Source organism: Chamaea fasciata, unplaced genomic scaffold, assembly GCF_029207755.1.
Source record: "Chamaea fasciata isolate MVZ Bird 193981 ecotype frontalis unplaced genomic scaffold, bChaFas1.0.hap1 SCAF_3, whole genome shotgun sequence".
NCBI classification, from domain to species: domain Eukaryota; kingdom Metazoa; phylum Chordata; class Aves; order Passeriformes; family Sylviidae; genus Chamaea; species Chamaea fasciata.
The window spans coordinates 111721016-111736795 of NW_027094088.1; the positions used below are offsets into that span (position 1 = coordinate 111721016).

Here is a 15780-nt window from a genome sequence, read left to right on the forward strand (position 1 = left end):
TACTTGGAACACATCACAGAGAACATTGTTCTTTTCTTGTTCTGTCATTTATTGGAGAGCAGGAAACAAAACTGATTTCTTTTTTGTGTTTATTCACTTCTTGGGAACTGTCAAAAAGAAGCATCACATCACATTTTGACTTTTTCTGGCTAAAATCATTTCAGAAAATAGGCACTACAGGTGGTACTAAATGCTGTGAAAATGGAGCTGTGGGAGGAGAATCACTGATCTGAACAATTCATCATTCCCAAAGATATCAAATTCCAGGGCTGTGACAGGTAGAGAACCCAACCACATCTCCAGAAGTCAAAGCTCTGGGAACACCAGGAAATTAATTAACCCAAGAAAATCAACAAGTCCAAGAGCATTGGAAATGCAAAGCAGCTACAGGTGCAACCACCTCCTAATTCACCCTTTTAACAGCATTTCGTGCCAAACTTTTGGAAGTTTGGATCTCTTTCCACGTCTCCAGATGACAAGGAAACCCCAGGAGCTGCACAGAAGCTGTGATGGGAGCCATTCCTGCCTCTACTTCAGCTTTTTATGTCAGCAAACAGAAAACTCATAATTATGGAAAGCCTCCCCAGCAGATTCCCAAATCTTTATCCACGGATGCTGTGGGAACATCCACTGGGGTTCCTGATGTGTTTTTCCCAAGCTCCCTACATTGAAGAGGAGGTGGTGGAGCGAGCACAGGCTATTTCCTGATGCCAACAGGGCAGGAAACCCCTGTCCCTCCCAGGCCACAGTACCCGCCAGGGTTCTTGCTCAGGTACTGCTGGTGATATTCCTCGGCGTAATAAAACTCAGGAGCCTCCCGGATCTCCGTCGTGATGGGGCCAAAGCCTCCCTCTGTCAACATCTGTCAGGAGAAACCATGGAAAGCCATTAGTGGTCTGCTAAGTTTAGTAAGTCCAAGTGCAGAGTCCTGCATTTTGGTCACAATAACGCCCTGCAACATTACAGCTGGGGATAGTGTGGCTGGACAGTGCCCAGGCAGAAAGGGACCTGGGGGTACTGGTGACAGCAGCTGACCATGTGCCAGCAGTGTGTCCTGGTGGCCAAGAAGACCAATGGCACCTGGCCTGGAACAGCAAAAGCATGGCGAGCAGGGAGCAGGGAGGTCATTCTTCCGCTGTACTCAGCACAGGTGAGGCCACACCTCGAGTGCTGTGCCCAGTTCTAGGCCCTCAGCTTAGGATGGACATTGAGTGCCGTGTCCAGCTCTGGCCCCTCAGTTTAAAAAGGATGTTGAGACGCTTGAGCATGTCCAGAGGAGGCAATGAGGCTGAGGAGGGGCTTGGGACACAAACCCTGTGAGGAACGACTGAGGGAGCTGAGGCTGTTTAGCCTGGAGAAAAGGAGTCTCAGAGGTGACATTATCACTCTCTACAACTTCCTGAAAGGTGGTTGCAGTCAGGTGGGGGTTGGTCTCTTTTCTTCAGGCAGCAGGTGACAGAACAAGAGGACACAGTCTTCAGCTGCACCAAGGGAAATATAGGCTAGACATCAGGAAAAAGGTTTTTACAGAAAGGGTAATAAAGTATTGGAATGGTCTGCCTGGGGAGGTGGTGAATTCACCTCCTCTGGATGTGTTTCAGAAAAGACTAGATGTGGCACTTGGTGCCATGGTTTAGTTGAGGTTAGGGTTGGGTTGGACTTGATGATCCTGGAGGTCTCTTCCAACCTAATGATTCTGATTCTGATTCTGCTGTGAATGTGTCTTGGGTTGCATGATGTAACAAAAAGCGTGTATTCTGTTTGCCATTGTGTTGGGGTTTCGGGCACGAAGGGGACAGGAGTACTGCTAGACGTTCCTCGAACTTTTATTGCAGCATCAGTCCCATAACAGGGTTTTTGACAACTGAAGGATGGGAAAAGGTCATTTCTCTCAGCAGCAGCCAAACATTTCTTTGTTACAGGGCATTTTAAAAGTTTTCCAGCCAATGGCATACTGCTAAAGCTTACAGACAATTGTTCTAGCCAATCACTGAAAGCACACCTACACCTGCTTCAAACAATGCTTGCTTGTATGCTTTCTATTAACAATAAAAAATATTCCATTATTAAGCTTAAAACTTCTTACTGTCATGCTAAGCATATTTTTCTGCGGCCTCAAGATCTATCCTAGCCAAACCTAAGACTCAGACTATTGTTTCATGTCCTTGCTTGCTGTACTATTGTAACTTTTCCTGCTTTCAAACTTTGCAATTACAGCTAATTCTAAATTCTTCAGCTCTTTCTGTTTCTGGGGCCTGCTTTCACAGCTTTCTGAAAGCCTTATTACCTTTAATATTTCCCACATGCCATCTGATGAAACCGGCTGGGGAGGTGTTTTCTTTATTTCGTCCATGACCCATTCCTCATAACTCCAGGGGGGAAGGGGCAGGTGCTTTCTGTTAATGGGCAGCTGTTAAAACCAGGTGGGGCAGGGTTCCTTAACTCTTCCACAACCCATCCTCCCTCCAGGGGATATCTGCTGTTAGTGGGAGATCGAGGCTCACTGCATGGCTGATACAATTACATCATCCCATTGGGAGATGCTCCACCCAGTGGGAGGAGCCCAGCATTCCTACCTGGATAAAACCTGAGATTCAGAACACCAGGACATCCTATTAGAACTGGATTCCCAGAGGAACACTGGACCCATCTCACCACCACTGGACCCTTCTACAGGATCACCTCTACTCCAACAAAACCACATCTGTTACTCCAGGAGGACTTAAACGGGCTGCTACCAACACCCAGACCAACAGGGTGTCAGGTTGTATTCTGATTCTGTCAGTATTTTTTTTCTTTTTTTCTTTTTTGTTTGTTTGCTTTTTTGTTCTACTACATTTTTATTTGAATTTTCCTAGTAAAGAACTGTTACTCCTATTCCCATATCTTTGCCTGAAAGCCCCTTAATTTCAAAATTACAATAATTCGGAGGGAGGAGGTTTACATTCTCCATTCCAAGGCAGGCTCCTGCCTTCCTTAGCAGACACCTGTCTTTCTAAACCAAGACAGAATTGCATCAGGATTCCTCCTTGAAGGAGTCACAGGTGTCTCTAAGTGCTCAGACCACATTCCCAGCTTACCCCTGAAAACTGCTCATCCCTGAAAGCTTTCCATCCTTGCTCTTGTGGTGTTTTGCTCAGAGACATTGTGGGCACAGGGAGGGAGTGAACCATCCCCTTTTAATGGCTCATTTGTTTAATCTGCCACGGCCACACTTTTATTCTCTTTATTAACCCAGGCAGTGATGTGGAGCCATCAATGAACGTGGAAAACGAAGGGAGAGCACACTTGGATCCACCCTGGGGAGCTGCAGTGTCCAGAAACCTCCCCTGGAAGGTGCCTCGGCTTCAAAATCCACTCCCAATGTCCTTGTCCAAGAAGAATTTTTAGGTGAAATTTCAGCTCCAAGGATGTCCCTGGGAAATCACAGCATTTGGGCTTTTTTTTTTTTTTTTTTTTTTCCCTGCAGAGTCACTGCAAACTCATTCTTCAAAGAGAAAAGTTCCATCTTGACCAGAAAGTTTTTGGTTTTAAGGCAAATTATGGCTTATTTTGGAAAGATTTGCCAATACCTGGACCAGGAGCAATAATTACTTGGCAGGAAGAGAAGACGGAATGTGGGTGGGGATTTTAAATTAGACTTTAATTGCTTTCTGATATCCCCTAACTGAATTTGGAACTCCTGAGAGGTTTCTGACAGAGGGAATTTCTTTTTAAGATGAATTGCTGTGACATTTTCCCCACTGCATTGTCCTTTCCTAAGGAAACTGGTAAACACAAACATTTTGGAGCCAATTCTCTTCTCAGTGGGGACATAACTTGTGCTCTGAAGTTCATGCTAAAACCTAATAAGCACTTTAATTAATGTCAGAGTCCTGTTGCAAAGTGTAGTTATAAATACTGGATGTAGATTGAACTGATTGAAGGGTCAGCATTTAGGATTCCCCAAAAAATGTTTGTTACCTCATTGTACTATTAAATATATAAAATATAAATAAAGGGAAATCATTACATGGAATCACAAAATTGTGAATCTGCCATCAGTCATCAAGTCTGTCCTCTTTCATCATGACAGACTGAGTGATAGCAGCCTTGATCCCAAAAAAACATTGGTTGTGGAAAATCTTTGGAGATGGAGATCCTCATTCCAATATTTTCCATCCTGTTAAAGAGTCCCTCCTAAGCCTAGCCCAGTTAAACCCAGTACTCTCATTCAAACCCAGTAGTGTGGGTTTACTCATCCTGGAAGTGGAAAGGAAATAATTCCCTTCCTTTTTCTTCTCACTCAGGGCTGGGGAGAGGCAAGGATGCCACACAATGGAAATACCGGACTTCATCAACAGGTGATTATTTGGGACAAAAAAGTCTTCAAATTTCCCACACCAGGGTTTCCCAGGTCCTGCCCCAGCACAACCAAGCCCTGCCCACAGCCTGACAGCAGCTGCTGGGCTTTGGAGAGCATTACTCTGATTTATTCCCACAATTTCTCTGTCTAAAGGACACATTCTGCTGTGTTCAGTCTTCAGTCAGGAATGAAGTGATAAGATGGACACAAATTCCATGACTGACCAGTCTGGAGAACCCTGAGTTCCCAACCTTGCACCAGAATTCTCAGCACAGCTTAGGAAGGTGCTGACTCATTAATTCCTCGTGTTCCCACACGAGGAATTGGAATCACAAGCCCCATTTCACAGGAACCTGGCCTTATTTCCCCATGTAAAATCACCAAAGAGCTTTTTTTCATCTTTGGGACAGGCTTTGTCCCAAGGGAATCAGGTTATACACCTGTTAGACATGCGAGTAAAGATAAAACATGTGAAGGTTTGTACCACGACACATCAACAGCACCAAACACACAGAGGTGTCAACACATCTCCTTTTCCAAAACACTATTTCGCTTTCTAACCTTCCCAGCACAGAGAAAACACTTTGGAATGATGTTCACAGCTGGAGGATGGCACAAACCCTGCCATCGTGGGCATTGCTCATTTACCTGCTGCTGCAAATGCAGTCAAAATTGGCCTCTCCCCCTTCCCTGAGTCATGAGGATGCTGATGGAGGGGGAAAGATTTTTCCACTGTGCAAAACAGTGTTTGTTATAGATTTTTAACCTGGGACTTTTCCATCATTGGCCTCATTTTGTCAGATAGGAAATCAGTTCTGTTCAATGAGGTACCACAAGAGGGCATAAATATCATTTATCCCTTCCCAGTCCATTAAAACCTGAATAAAGCAGAACCCAAGATGAGTTCTTATACTGCACTTTGGTCCCGTTGTCAGGAGCAGTGGGACCCTCAGAGTTCTGACACTCTGCCAAATCCCACCTTGGATGTTTGGGTTTTAAAGGGAAAAAAAATTTCCTCACATTGACAGTGTTGATGTGAAGATAAAAACATCACTGGGAGAAGTTCAGGGGAACTTCAGGATGTGCCGGGGGAAGTTCAGGATGTGCTGGCTCTGGCAAGTGTAAATCAGCCCACTCTGGATTGATTTCCTGCCACTGAGGCTGATATAATTTGATGGTAATCCTGTTCTAGAAGAATTTTTAGTCCTCCCAGTCTCAAAATTCCTGAGTCATCCAATGGGGCCTCTCATTACCATGCTGCACCTTGGGATTTTTAACTCAGCGCAGGAATTTTTAAGGAACCATTGGATCATTTTTCCCCTCCAATCTTCCATTGCAATTAAAAGAGAATGTATTCCTTCAGAGGATTTCTGTGGCTTTTGTCACAGGACAGATCAAAGCCCTGAAAGATCATCGACTCTAGTAGTTAACCCAGCACTGCCAAGCCACTGCAACATCACAAGAGACCCTTTAACTGATTATAATCCAGCCCAAAAATCCTGTCAGATTCCACCAGGGAGGGGCCAAACCAAACCAGAACCCAAATCTCACCCAGCTGCAGAGGAGACACAGCCATCTTGGGACACTGGGAGAGGCACTGGAGCAGGAACAGGAATCACAGAATCATTAAGGTTGGAAAAGACCCCCAGGATGATGGAGGTGTCAAAGTCAGTGCTGGGAACCTCAGCACCACAAGTTTTTCAGCCAACCTGTCCTTTCAGCATGTAAAAGATGTGTTTGATGATTTTTCCTAATTCTTTACAGACTGTGAAAGTTTATTTCCTGTTGTTTGCTTTAAACTTCTGCCTGACCATTGATGACCAGACTTGTTACCACATCCCCTGTCACAAAACACAGAATCCCAAAAAGTTTGGGGTTGGAAGGGACCTTAATGCTCATCCAGCTCCAACCCCTGCCATGGGCAGGGACACCTTCCACTATCCCAGGTTGCTCCAAGCCCTGTCCAACCTGGCCTTGGACACTTCCAGAGATCCAGGGGCAGCCACAGCTTCTCTGGGAAACCTGTGTCAGGGCCTCCCCACCCCCACAGGGAAGAATTTCTCCCCAACATCCAATCCAAACCTACTTTCTTTCAGTTTGAAGCCATTATCCCTTGTCCTGCCACTCCAGGCCCTTGTAAATAGTCCCTCTCCACATCTCCTGCAGGCTCCTTCAGGCACTGGAAGGCCCAAAAGTCACCCCAAATTCTTCACTTCCCGGGCTGAACAATCCCAATTCTCTCAGCCTTTCCTCACAGCAGATGTGCTCCATCCCTCTGATAATCTCGGTGGCCTCCTGATACAATACCTTCTCCCCTCTCCCCACAGAAATTTGGATTTTACACCTTAATCCTGCCCATTCATGTCTTCGGCCAGACCCACAGCTTTTCACTCCCAATCCATAACCCAGGGCAGCCTCCTTACCCTCTCCTGCACCTTTCCCAGCTCTCCCTCCCCGCTGCAGTCACTGGGGTGACTGGAATTCCACTGTGCTCAAGAACCCCACGGATTTATTCAGCCCTGTACTTACATTTCCTCCCTCATCCCTCGTCTCTCTCCCAGCAATTCTTTGCATTCCACTTGCCTTCCTGACCTCTGCTGAGCACGGAGCAGATGTTTCCAAAGCACCATCTGCAATGACGCCAGAACCTCTTTCCCGGGCTAATTTAAACCCTCTCATTGTGCCTGCACTTGACTTTTATTGACACGGAATTTCAGCAGCTATTTTCTGTGGTATTGTCAGATTCTTCTGCAACTTTTATTTGTAGCTCTGTCTACTTTGGCTCACCTGGAATAACTCCGAGCCCTCAGCGGGTTTTGGTGCGTCACCGTCGCCTGTCTCCCTTTTTTCAGCCGTTTTGTCAGGATATTGAACTGCACAGCTTCCCAAGACAGGTTAATCTCTCTTCACTGTGCAGAAACTGCACAGTTATTTGTACCTTTTATTTCCTATTTTCAACCAGTCCTGCACTCAGAAGAGCAACTTTCCTCTTATTCCACACGTGGCACCTCGTTACGCACCCGCTGTCTTCAAAAAAGCCTGTATTGTGTGTGCAAAACATGAGTCTCCTCATGCTAAAGTCATTATAAATTTGACAAAAAGGCTTTAAAATTGGTTTTGCTAAATGAAACGATTTAATTTTCCGAGCAGAGGCATTAGTAAAGCAGGGGAGTATTAATTGGCTTCAAGCATTTTGTGGCTTTTAATAAAAATGGCATCATCCTGTGTTTGATTCAATAGACACTTTATAAACCAGCTTACACCAACATCCATCCACTTTGTCTCGTGTCCCAGTGAGTTGCACGAAGCTGCTGCATTTCTAAAACCTCCTTGAAAAATCACTGATGTTGGAAACACCACAGCGCGTCCTGACACGTGTGACAGCTTCTGCACCATCAACCCTGATGTCAAATTCTAACAACAATCTCACCAAATAAAATCTACCGGGCTCCCCCTTCTTTGCAGTGTCTGCTCAAAATTTCACACCAGCAGCAGCAATCCTGAATTTCAGCTCTTTCTCCAGAAGTTCTAAGAATTCAAAGAAGTTCTAAGAAAGGAGCTGCACTATGGAGGAGAAGACCTGCAAGGATCAGTTCTGTGAACTCCCTGGGATGGGAGGTTGTGGGCATCCTAGACACTTGATTCCTGTGATATTTTTAACTGGAAAACAACTTAACTGACTTTGCCAGGCTTGTGGATTAGCTGCTGGCAGGTTTGGGGGCAGAAATTCAGCCCTACAGGCTCGCTTGATCCAGAGGAACAAACTTAGGTCCAGAGGAATGAGCAATTACCAATGTTTTATTTTTCTCCTTCATTTATTTTCTCCATCCCTTCCCTCTCCTTTCCGGCAGTTCAGCCCACTCTGCTGTGTCATCAATGATATATGATCTGAAATTGTTTCCTTTGTGCTGCCTTCAGTTGGCTGGAACAGCTCAGTTTGTCACACTGGGTCCAGTCTCCTCTGTGTCACTTTCTGATGTTGGCTTTTCCAAATTAATTGATGCCAGCAACCTCTACAAGCACTGGAATGGGCTGAAATCCTGATTATCTGGTAAAATCTGCATTCCCAGCCTGTAGGCGACCTGCTTTTGGAAATCATGTGTTTATGACAGGAAGAAGGACCCTGCCAAGGGAAATGTGGGAGCAATTGCTGGCACGTACCAACGCCCAACCCCAGCTAGAGCATGGACTGGGATCAGATATCCACATTCCCGTTTCCAGCTGCCTCTGCCCAGTGGGTTCCATGGTATTGATGCATTTGATAGGTGGTGCTGGGACTGATCAGCAAATGCTTTTCACAGGCCTGTGAGTGCTGTCTAATTAGCTAATGCTCACACAGGGTTTGGAGCGCTGTGTATTTTCTGAGGATTATTAATACCCTCGCAGGGAAGCTGTCTGGTCTCAGAACTCTCTTTGCAGAGTGCCCCTGGCAAATCAGGCAGGATCAAGACTGGGAATGATGGAATCATGGGGATATAAATTCTTCATCTTTCACAGAATGGGCATGTGGATCTAAGGGCAGAAATGGTGAAAGAAACAGACTCTACACCGGGAGAGGAAAGCAGCTGCTGTGGGACTAAATCTGAAGAAAAATGTCATAGAATCATGGAATGACTGGGGTTGGGAAAGACGTTAAGGACCATCCAGACCATGGGCAGGGACACCTTCCACTATCCCAGGCTGCTCCAAGCTCTGTCCAACCTGGCCTTGAACACTTCCAGGGATCCAGGGGCAGCCACAGCTTCTCTGGGAAACCTGTGCCACGGTCTCACCACCCTCACAGGCAGGAATTCCTTCCCAATATCCCATCTAACCCTGACCTCTGGCAGTGGGAAGCCATTCCCTGTGTCCTATCCCTCCACCCCTTGCCCCAAGTCCCTCTCCGGCCCTCCTGGAGCCCCTTTAGGCTCTGGAAGGGGCGCTGAGCTCTCCCTGGATCCTTCTCTTCTCCAGGTGAACACCCCCAGCTCTCCCAGCCTGGCTCCAGAGCAGAGGAGCTCCAGCCTTTGGAGCATCTCCATGGCCTCCTCTGGACACTCTCCAGGAGCTCCACGTCCCTCTCATGTTGGGATCCCCAGAGTTGGACACAGAGCTCCAAGTGTGGTACTCCAGAGTGGAATCAGCTCCCTTGACCTGCTGGTCACACAGCTTTAGATGCAGCCCGGGATACATCCCATAAGCATTACCCATTCCCTGGCCAAAGAGGAGAAGTGCTGCTGCAGGAACCTGCAGGATTTTTTTCCTAGGAATGTATCCTTCCAGTGCAGCACAGAGAAAACGCAGGTAAGAAGGAAATAGAAAGAGAAGATGGTACAAAATCTAAGCTGAAGCATCCTGATTTCGATCCATAAAACTGCAACATTGACTTTGCCTGAACTTTTTCCCTGTTGACAAACCTCCCACACAATGGAACACGTCACCGGAATGGAGTAAAATGATCCTGACTGGAGACACATCTCCAGGAGCCTTAGGGAAAGCTGGGGGTGTGTATAAAGTGTGTTCCCTCCCTTTGAAGATCTGTTCCCTCTGGAATGTTTCCCTCTTAACCACTTAGCTTGGAGCATGTTGGTTGGTCACTCCTCCCTGCCAGAGGGGAACGAATTGCTGGGCTTGGGTATCCATCAGTCTTGCCAAGGTAAATCACCGTTGGATGATAGCCTGGTATTAACACAGCCCCAAGTGGTTGTGCTCAGGGGGTCTAGGGAGGACCAGGAGTGCAGTTAGACTGATATTTCCTCCTATTTTACCTCTGAGTATAAAACCTGAGCGTTGCCCACAACAGTGAGCTCTGCCAGCTGAAATACTACATTTATCCAGCCAGATTTCGTGGTACCTTCTCCCACAATGGGAAAAGAGGTGCTTTGAATTTGTCCTAAATCATCTTAAACGCAACTGACAGTGAAATAAAATCTGCAATTCTGTTTTTTCCTGTTGGATGCTGATCCTGTGAGCGTGCATAGGAAGGAAGCTGTATCCTGCTCTCCATCATATCCATCTAATTCTGGATTCAAAGCTTTTTTGCTCCAGATACTGCCTGGTTTAACAGAATCAGCTTGACCCAGGGTCTTTACAAGCTTGACCTTCAGCATGGAGCTTCCTGAACACCCATCCTGTTTTCTCCTGAGGGAAGGAGATGAAAGCGGGGAATGGCACAGGCGGGCATTTAGGAGGTAGAGGGAGATAACATTAGCAAAGATAAAAGACATCTTGCTCCAGTAGCATCTGGGAGCTAATTAGGTGTTGAAGGAGCCATTGAGAGAGATGGAAATTCTGTTTGTCTGGCCAATTTTAATGCAGCCAAACAGGCTCTTACTGCACATCCTGCATGGATAATTGATGATGCCTAGGAAAACTCGTGCCCCATCCTGACTTCCAGTGATCTACAGCTCAAATCTCCTCCATGGCTGGAGACAACAGAGTCTCCTCCCCTAATCACTCATCATCATTGCTTTCATATTCCTGAAATAAAAATGGCCAGGGCCAAGCTGGAATGGGGGAAACGACCCCCACACACAGAGACACGAGGCTCAGAGCAGAACCTTCCACACTGGAGACCACAAGTGGTTTGGCCCTGGATGGCTCTGAGAGGCTGATTCAGGTCCAAAAATACTCTAAGATCAGGCAGCTCCAGCTGCCTGTGGACAGAATAAAACCCTCCACACGTAAATACTGTGTTGACAAGACTTTCCCACCTCCATTAGCACAGTTATCTCTGGATCACGTTTTGTTCCAAGTGCAGAGCAGCTTGTGGTGCTCCCTTGGGTGTGAGCCCTTGGCAATGAATGTAAGGCTCTGCAATTATTTTTTATTCAGGGGAGCCACAATAAAGAAGTAAAAATGTTCATTTGCCATATTAAACCCAGAGGGCTCAGGTCAGCTCTGCTGTTACACTGCCATCATTTTATTTTTCTCACTGGATTTACATCAAGTATTTCTTCCATGAAATATAAGCATGACAGTTTCTCAGGAAATATGTCCAGAGAAACAATTTATCTTTACCTAAACTCATCTTGAAAAAATCCAGAAATTATTTCTGTTGTGATTGGAGGGAAAACCTTCCAGACAAGAAACCATGCACAAATATTTACCACTAAAATTGTAGAATTTGCTATATTGGAGTACCTTAAATATCCTTGCACTGGAAATCGTTGGGAAACCTGTCATTCCTGCTACTTATTTTGCCTCTAATAATACACTGGGATTTTCTCTTCAGCCTCCCATGGCCATTGGTTTGTAACCCTAAACCATTTTATCCCCCCCACAAATCTAGGAGGTGGTTTGTATTTTGCTGACCACTCTCTGAAGAGATGAAGAACTCACCCTGAACACCCCCCATGAGCCTTGCCTGCTGAACTCGATGCTGTCACCTTTATTTTCAGTCTGTATTGGTGATTTCTTATATAAGGAAATATCTCACAAGGATCCAACATGGGTCTAATATTCCCAACAATTTACAGTGAAACTATTTATGTTACACATTGAATATTCCAGCAAAACAGAATCACAAAATCACAGAATCTTTTTGGCTGGAAAAGCCCTCTAAGACCATAAAGTCCAACCATCCTCAGCACTGCCAAGGCCACCACTTATATATGGCCCAGCAGATATTGCTTGTTCTCTAATGCAGCCTAAGGGGAAGGGATGATAAAGGATGGTCCTGGAAAAGGGAAGAATCAGCATCACATTTTTCTGGGTTTTTTTGGATATTGTTCTTCCTCCCCCCCCCGCCATGGAGATGCCTTCTGCAAATACCTTAAATTCCCCCACGGCTGCCCTCTCCAAACATCATCAGAGAGGAGATGGATCCAGCATGAGACTGATCCAGACAACACAACACTGCACATCAAATGAAACAGAAAATCGAGGTCCTTCCCCTGGGGGTATAAATCAGGGGGCACAAATCAGGGGGCACATCCCAGTGCTGGATCTCAAGGATCAGCACAGCTGCAGCTCAGTGAAATTTCCAACTAAAAATCCCACTCTGGTTTAAAACGGGACCCAAATTCTTCTGCCCCGCCCCCCCCAATGTATGTTGTCAGGTAGCTGCTGCATTTCCAGTCTAGGTCTTTCTGACCTTTCTGTCCAGCTGATTTCAGTGGGATATTTGCTGGATTTTTAATCCACGTAGCGGATCGGAGAGAGGCTGAATACTTTAAAGCAATTTGGATCCTTCAGGATGACAAATTGTTTCTGTTATCGAATATATGCATAATTACTACTAAAATTATATTTGAAATGGCTACCAGGCAATACAATTTTAGCCCGTTCCAAGGACTGAAAAGTCAAAAGAAAATGAACAGAGCATGTTTTAATCAGAAGATAAGTAGTTTTCCAGCCACTATAAATAGAAAAGGCTGAAAGAACCCATCCAACAAGCAGGAAGAAAGTGTGAGGAGGGTAAAATTCCGCAGTGTTTTAGCTTTGGACTTCAGAAGGTAGTGAGTATGAGATAGTGTGAAATACAAAGAAGTCTTTGTTGTTTACATCTGAAGTTTAAAAGTGGCACAGTGTGAATAAACAAAGGATGTTCCATGAAACGCTGCAGCAGGGATGCGCTCGCTCCGTCGGAGCTCCGCGTAAACAGAGGCATCGCCTCCGTGCTTTAAGAAGAGAGGGAGGTAAACTTGAAAGCTTTGCCTTCCAGAAAATCTCATTTACCCAGATCCTCAGGCTTTTAAGTGGTAGGAAAAAAAAAATCCACACATACAAGCTTAATAAGACCAAGATCTGGATCATTTAGCATTTTCTTTCAGGTTGGTTAAGCTCCTTCCGAACGATAACGGCGCACGTGCTCTGCAAAACCTGAATTAGCTGTTCCTTATCTTCCCAGGGAAAATAAGTTTTGCTCTCAAGAACTGGGATAATATCAGGCAATTTCTTTTCTGGCAGACAATAAAGAATACTGCCTTGATAATTTCATGAGTTAACTGATTGTTTTCCAGGAGGGCGCATAGGATAATTGGTTAAAGATACCCAGATTCAGTTTGATATTCATGATGGTGTTTCCTATTGAGCAATTACATAGCATTGAACTTGATCCACAGGATCATGGAATAGTTTGGAGTTGAAAGGGACCTTTAAATCCATACAGTTCCAACCCCTGCCATGAGCAGGGACATCTTCCACTGTCCCAGGCTGCTCCGAGCTCCATCCAACCTGGCCTTGGACACTCACAGAGATCCAGGGGCAGCTACAGCTTCTCTGAGAAACCTGTGCCAGGGCCTCACCACCCTCACAGCCAGGAATTCCTTCCCAATATCCCATCTATCCCTGCCCTCTGGTAGTGGGAAGCCGTTCCCTGTGTCCTGTCCCTCCAGGCCTTTGTACAAAGTCCTTCTCCATCTTCCTTCCAGCCTTCTTTCCGGTATTGGGAAGTCACAATTAGGTCACTCCAAAATTTGTCTTTTCCAGGGTGAACAATCCAAATTTTCCCAGTCTTTTTTCACTGGAGAGATGCTCCATCCCTTTGATCAACTTGGTGGCTTCAGGTTAGTTATGGTATCTCTATATATCTTTCAATGCAAAAGTCCTCCTTTATTTCATAAATCTGATAAAACTTGTTTTTGATTCAAAACACTTTCAGCTTCTTCTATGGTTTAGATAGAGGGTAACTTTTGATGAAGTTAAAAATAAAATTGTAATGAATTACTTCTTGTCTTGTCCCTCCATCCCTTGTCCCAAGGCCCTCTCCAGCTCTCCTGGAGCCCCTTTAGGCTCTGGAAGGGGCTCTAAGATCTTCCTGTATCCTTATCTTCTCCAGGCTGGACACTCCCAGCTCTCTCAGCCTGTCAGTGATTTAATACAATCCCCTTTCTTACACAATTGTGAAATTGGTGCTGCAAAACCATGTTACCAGAGGAGGAGGAGAAGATGCACTTGGGTGGAACATCAGCTGCAAACCCAGCACTGTTTCACATCTGCCAAAAGTGCTGAGAGCTCAGCAACAAGGGTGAAAATAAAAATGCTTCATAAGGAAACAGGGTAAACCCTACAGCTTCAGCTGCTTCCCACACCATCCCTGCTCCTTCTGGACAGAACAGGGAGTAACTGCGTGTACAGGGCACCTACAGCCACAGAATCACAGAATGGTTTGGGTTAGAAAGGATCTTTAAGCACATCTAGTTCCAACCCCAAAAATTTCTTTTAACTGTCCCTACCTTTTATGAGCAGCAGAATTCTTTCTCAAGCTTCTTGATCAGCTCTAGTGATTTTTTTTTTTTTAATTAAAGAGGTGCACCTTAGGCTTCCAGAAAAGTATCAGTGAAAGAAACCTTCAGAGCTTCTTTAGCTTTTCCAACTGCCCCAAGCTCTGCCTGCTCCCTCCTGGAAGAGTTTAGGTACAAACAATTCTGATATCTATGACTAGTGACCCTCAGCACAAACACACCCAACAGGGGCTGAGATTTGAATGAGGCTTACAGTCAACAAGTTAATTTGTCAAGAAGCTTAATAAATACAAGACCCTTTTGGACCTCAGGGTCAAATTCCACTTGTTGTGTAAACCACCCACCACCACTGGAATGGATTTATGCCTGTGGAAAGGAGATTTGAATTTGGCCATTAGTAAAACAAAATACCAAGCTGATTGAGGCTGGAGAGGAAGCAAAGAAAATGCAGGGAATGCACTTTACATTTCAGAGAGAACCTGGCATTTGCAGCACATCATCTTCCTGCCAGCTACAGAACAGCAGTGGCTTGGCAGAGGCTCCATGGCCAGATGTCACCCTCATCTGGTTCTCTTGGCTCAGGCTGCTCCTTTGAAATGAGCAGCAAAGCAGGGCGAGGATGGCTCTGCCTGGTGCTCCCTGCACAAGGAATAGAAGGAGGAAAACTTCCCCAGTTCTCCAAACCTGGCATTGCTTTGCACCATTTTGACAAATTCACAGCCCTGCCAGGCAGGATCTGGGAGGTGGAAGCAGAGTCAAGAACCAAAGGGATTTGTTTGACAGCTGCCTCTCTTTGGGTGATGGATACAGCACAAATCCTCTCCGGATGCTTTCCCTGCAGCTTCAAACACTTCAGCACTCAGAGCCCTGGTGCATTTCCCAGGATAAAACCCTGCACTTGGATTTCTTTGTTTAAAGGCACTGCTGTGTCTCTATTCCACTGCACCTTTTTAACTGGTTGTTTTATTTGAAGAGGGAGATCCTTGAAATGAGAGGATCTTTAAGATCCATACCAACACATCCTACAGTTCTCTGATTTCTGCATGTCTAATATATTACTACAATCAAGAGCAAGGAGAAAAACATCAGGGTATTCCCCACCTAAAACCTGCCTGTTTTGGAGTTAATTGCTATTTAGGCAATTAAGGATTTATGATAAATATGAAGGGACACAGCCTAAAACCACGTGTTCCTCCTAAAACACCTTCAGATACAGCAGGAGATCTGAACTAATGGCCAAATATTCGTGGGGTTTTGACGTGGCAGCAA

At 45.5% G+C, this 15780-nt stretch overlaps 1 protein-coding gene across 2 annotated transcripts in view; it reads right to left on the reverse strand.

Annotated features, from left to right (window-relative positions):
- Nucleotides 1-25: 25 nt before the first annotated feature.
- Nucleotides 26-15780, reverse strand: part of MSRA (methionine sulfoxide reductase A) — a 239774-nt gene continuing 224019 nt past the window's right edge. For both annotated transcript variants that reach the window (XM_066180120.1, XM_066180121.1), the window contains exon 6: nt 26-862. In XM_066180120.1, coding sequence (XP_066036217.1) covers nt 698-862 — 165 coding nt within the window. In that variant the 3' untranslated portion in view covers nt 26-697. The remainder of the gene's footprint in view (nt 863-15780) is intronic.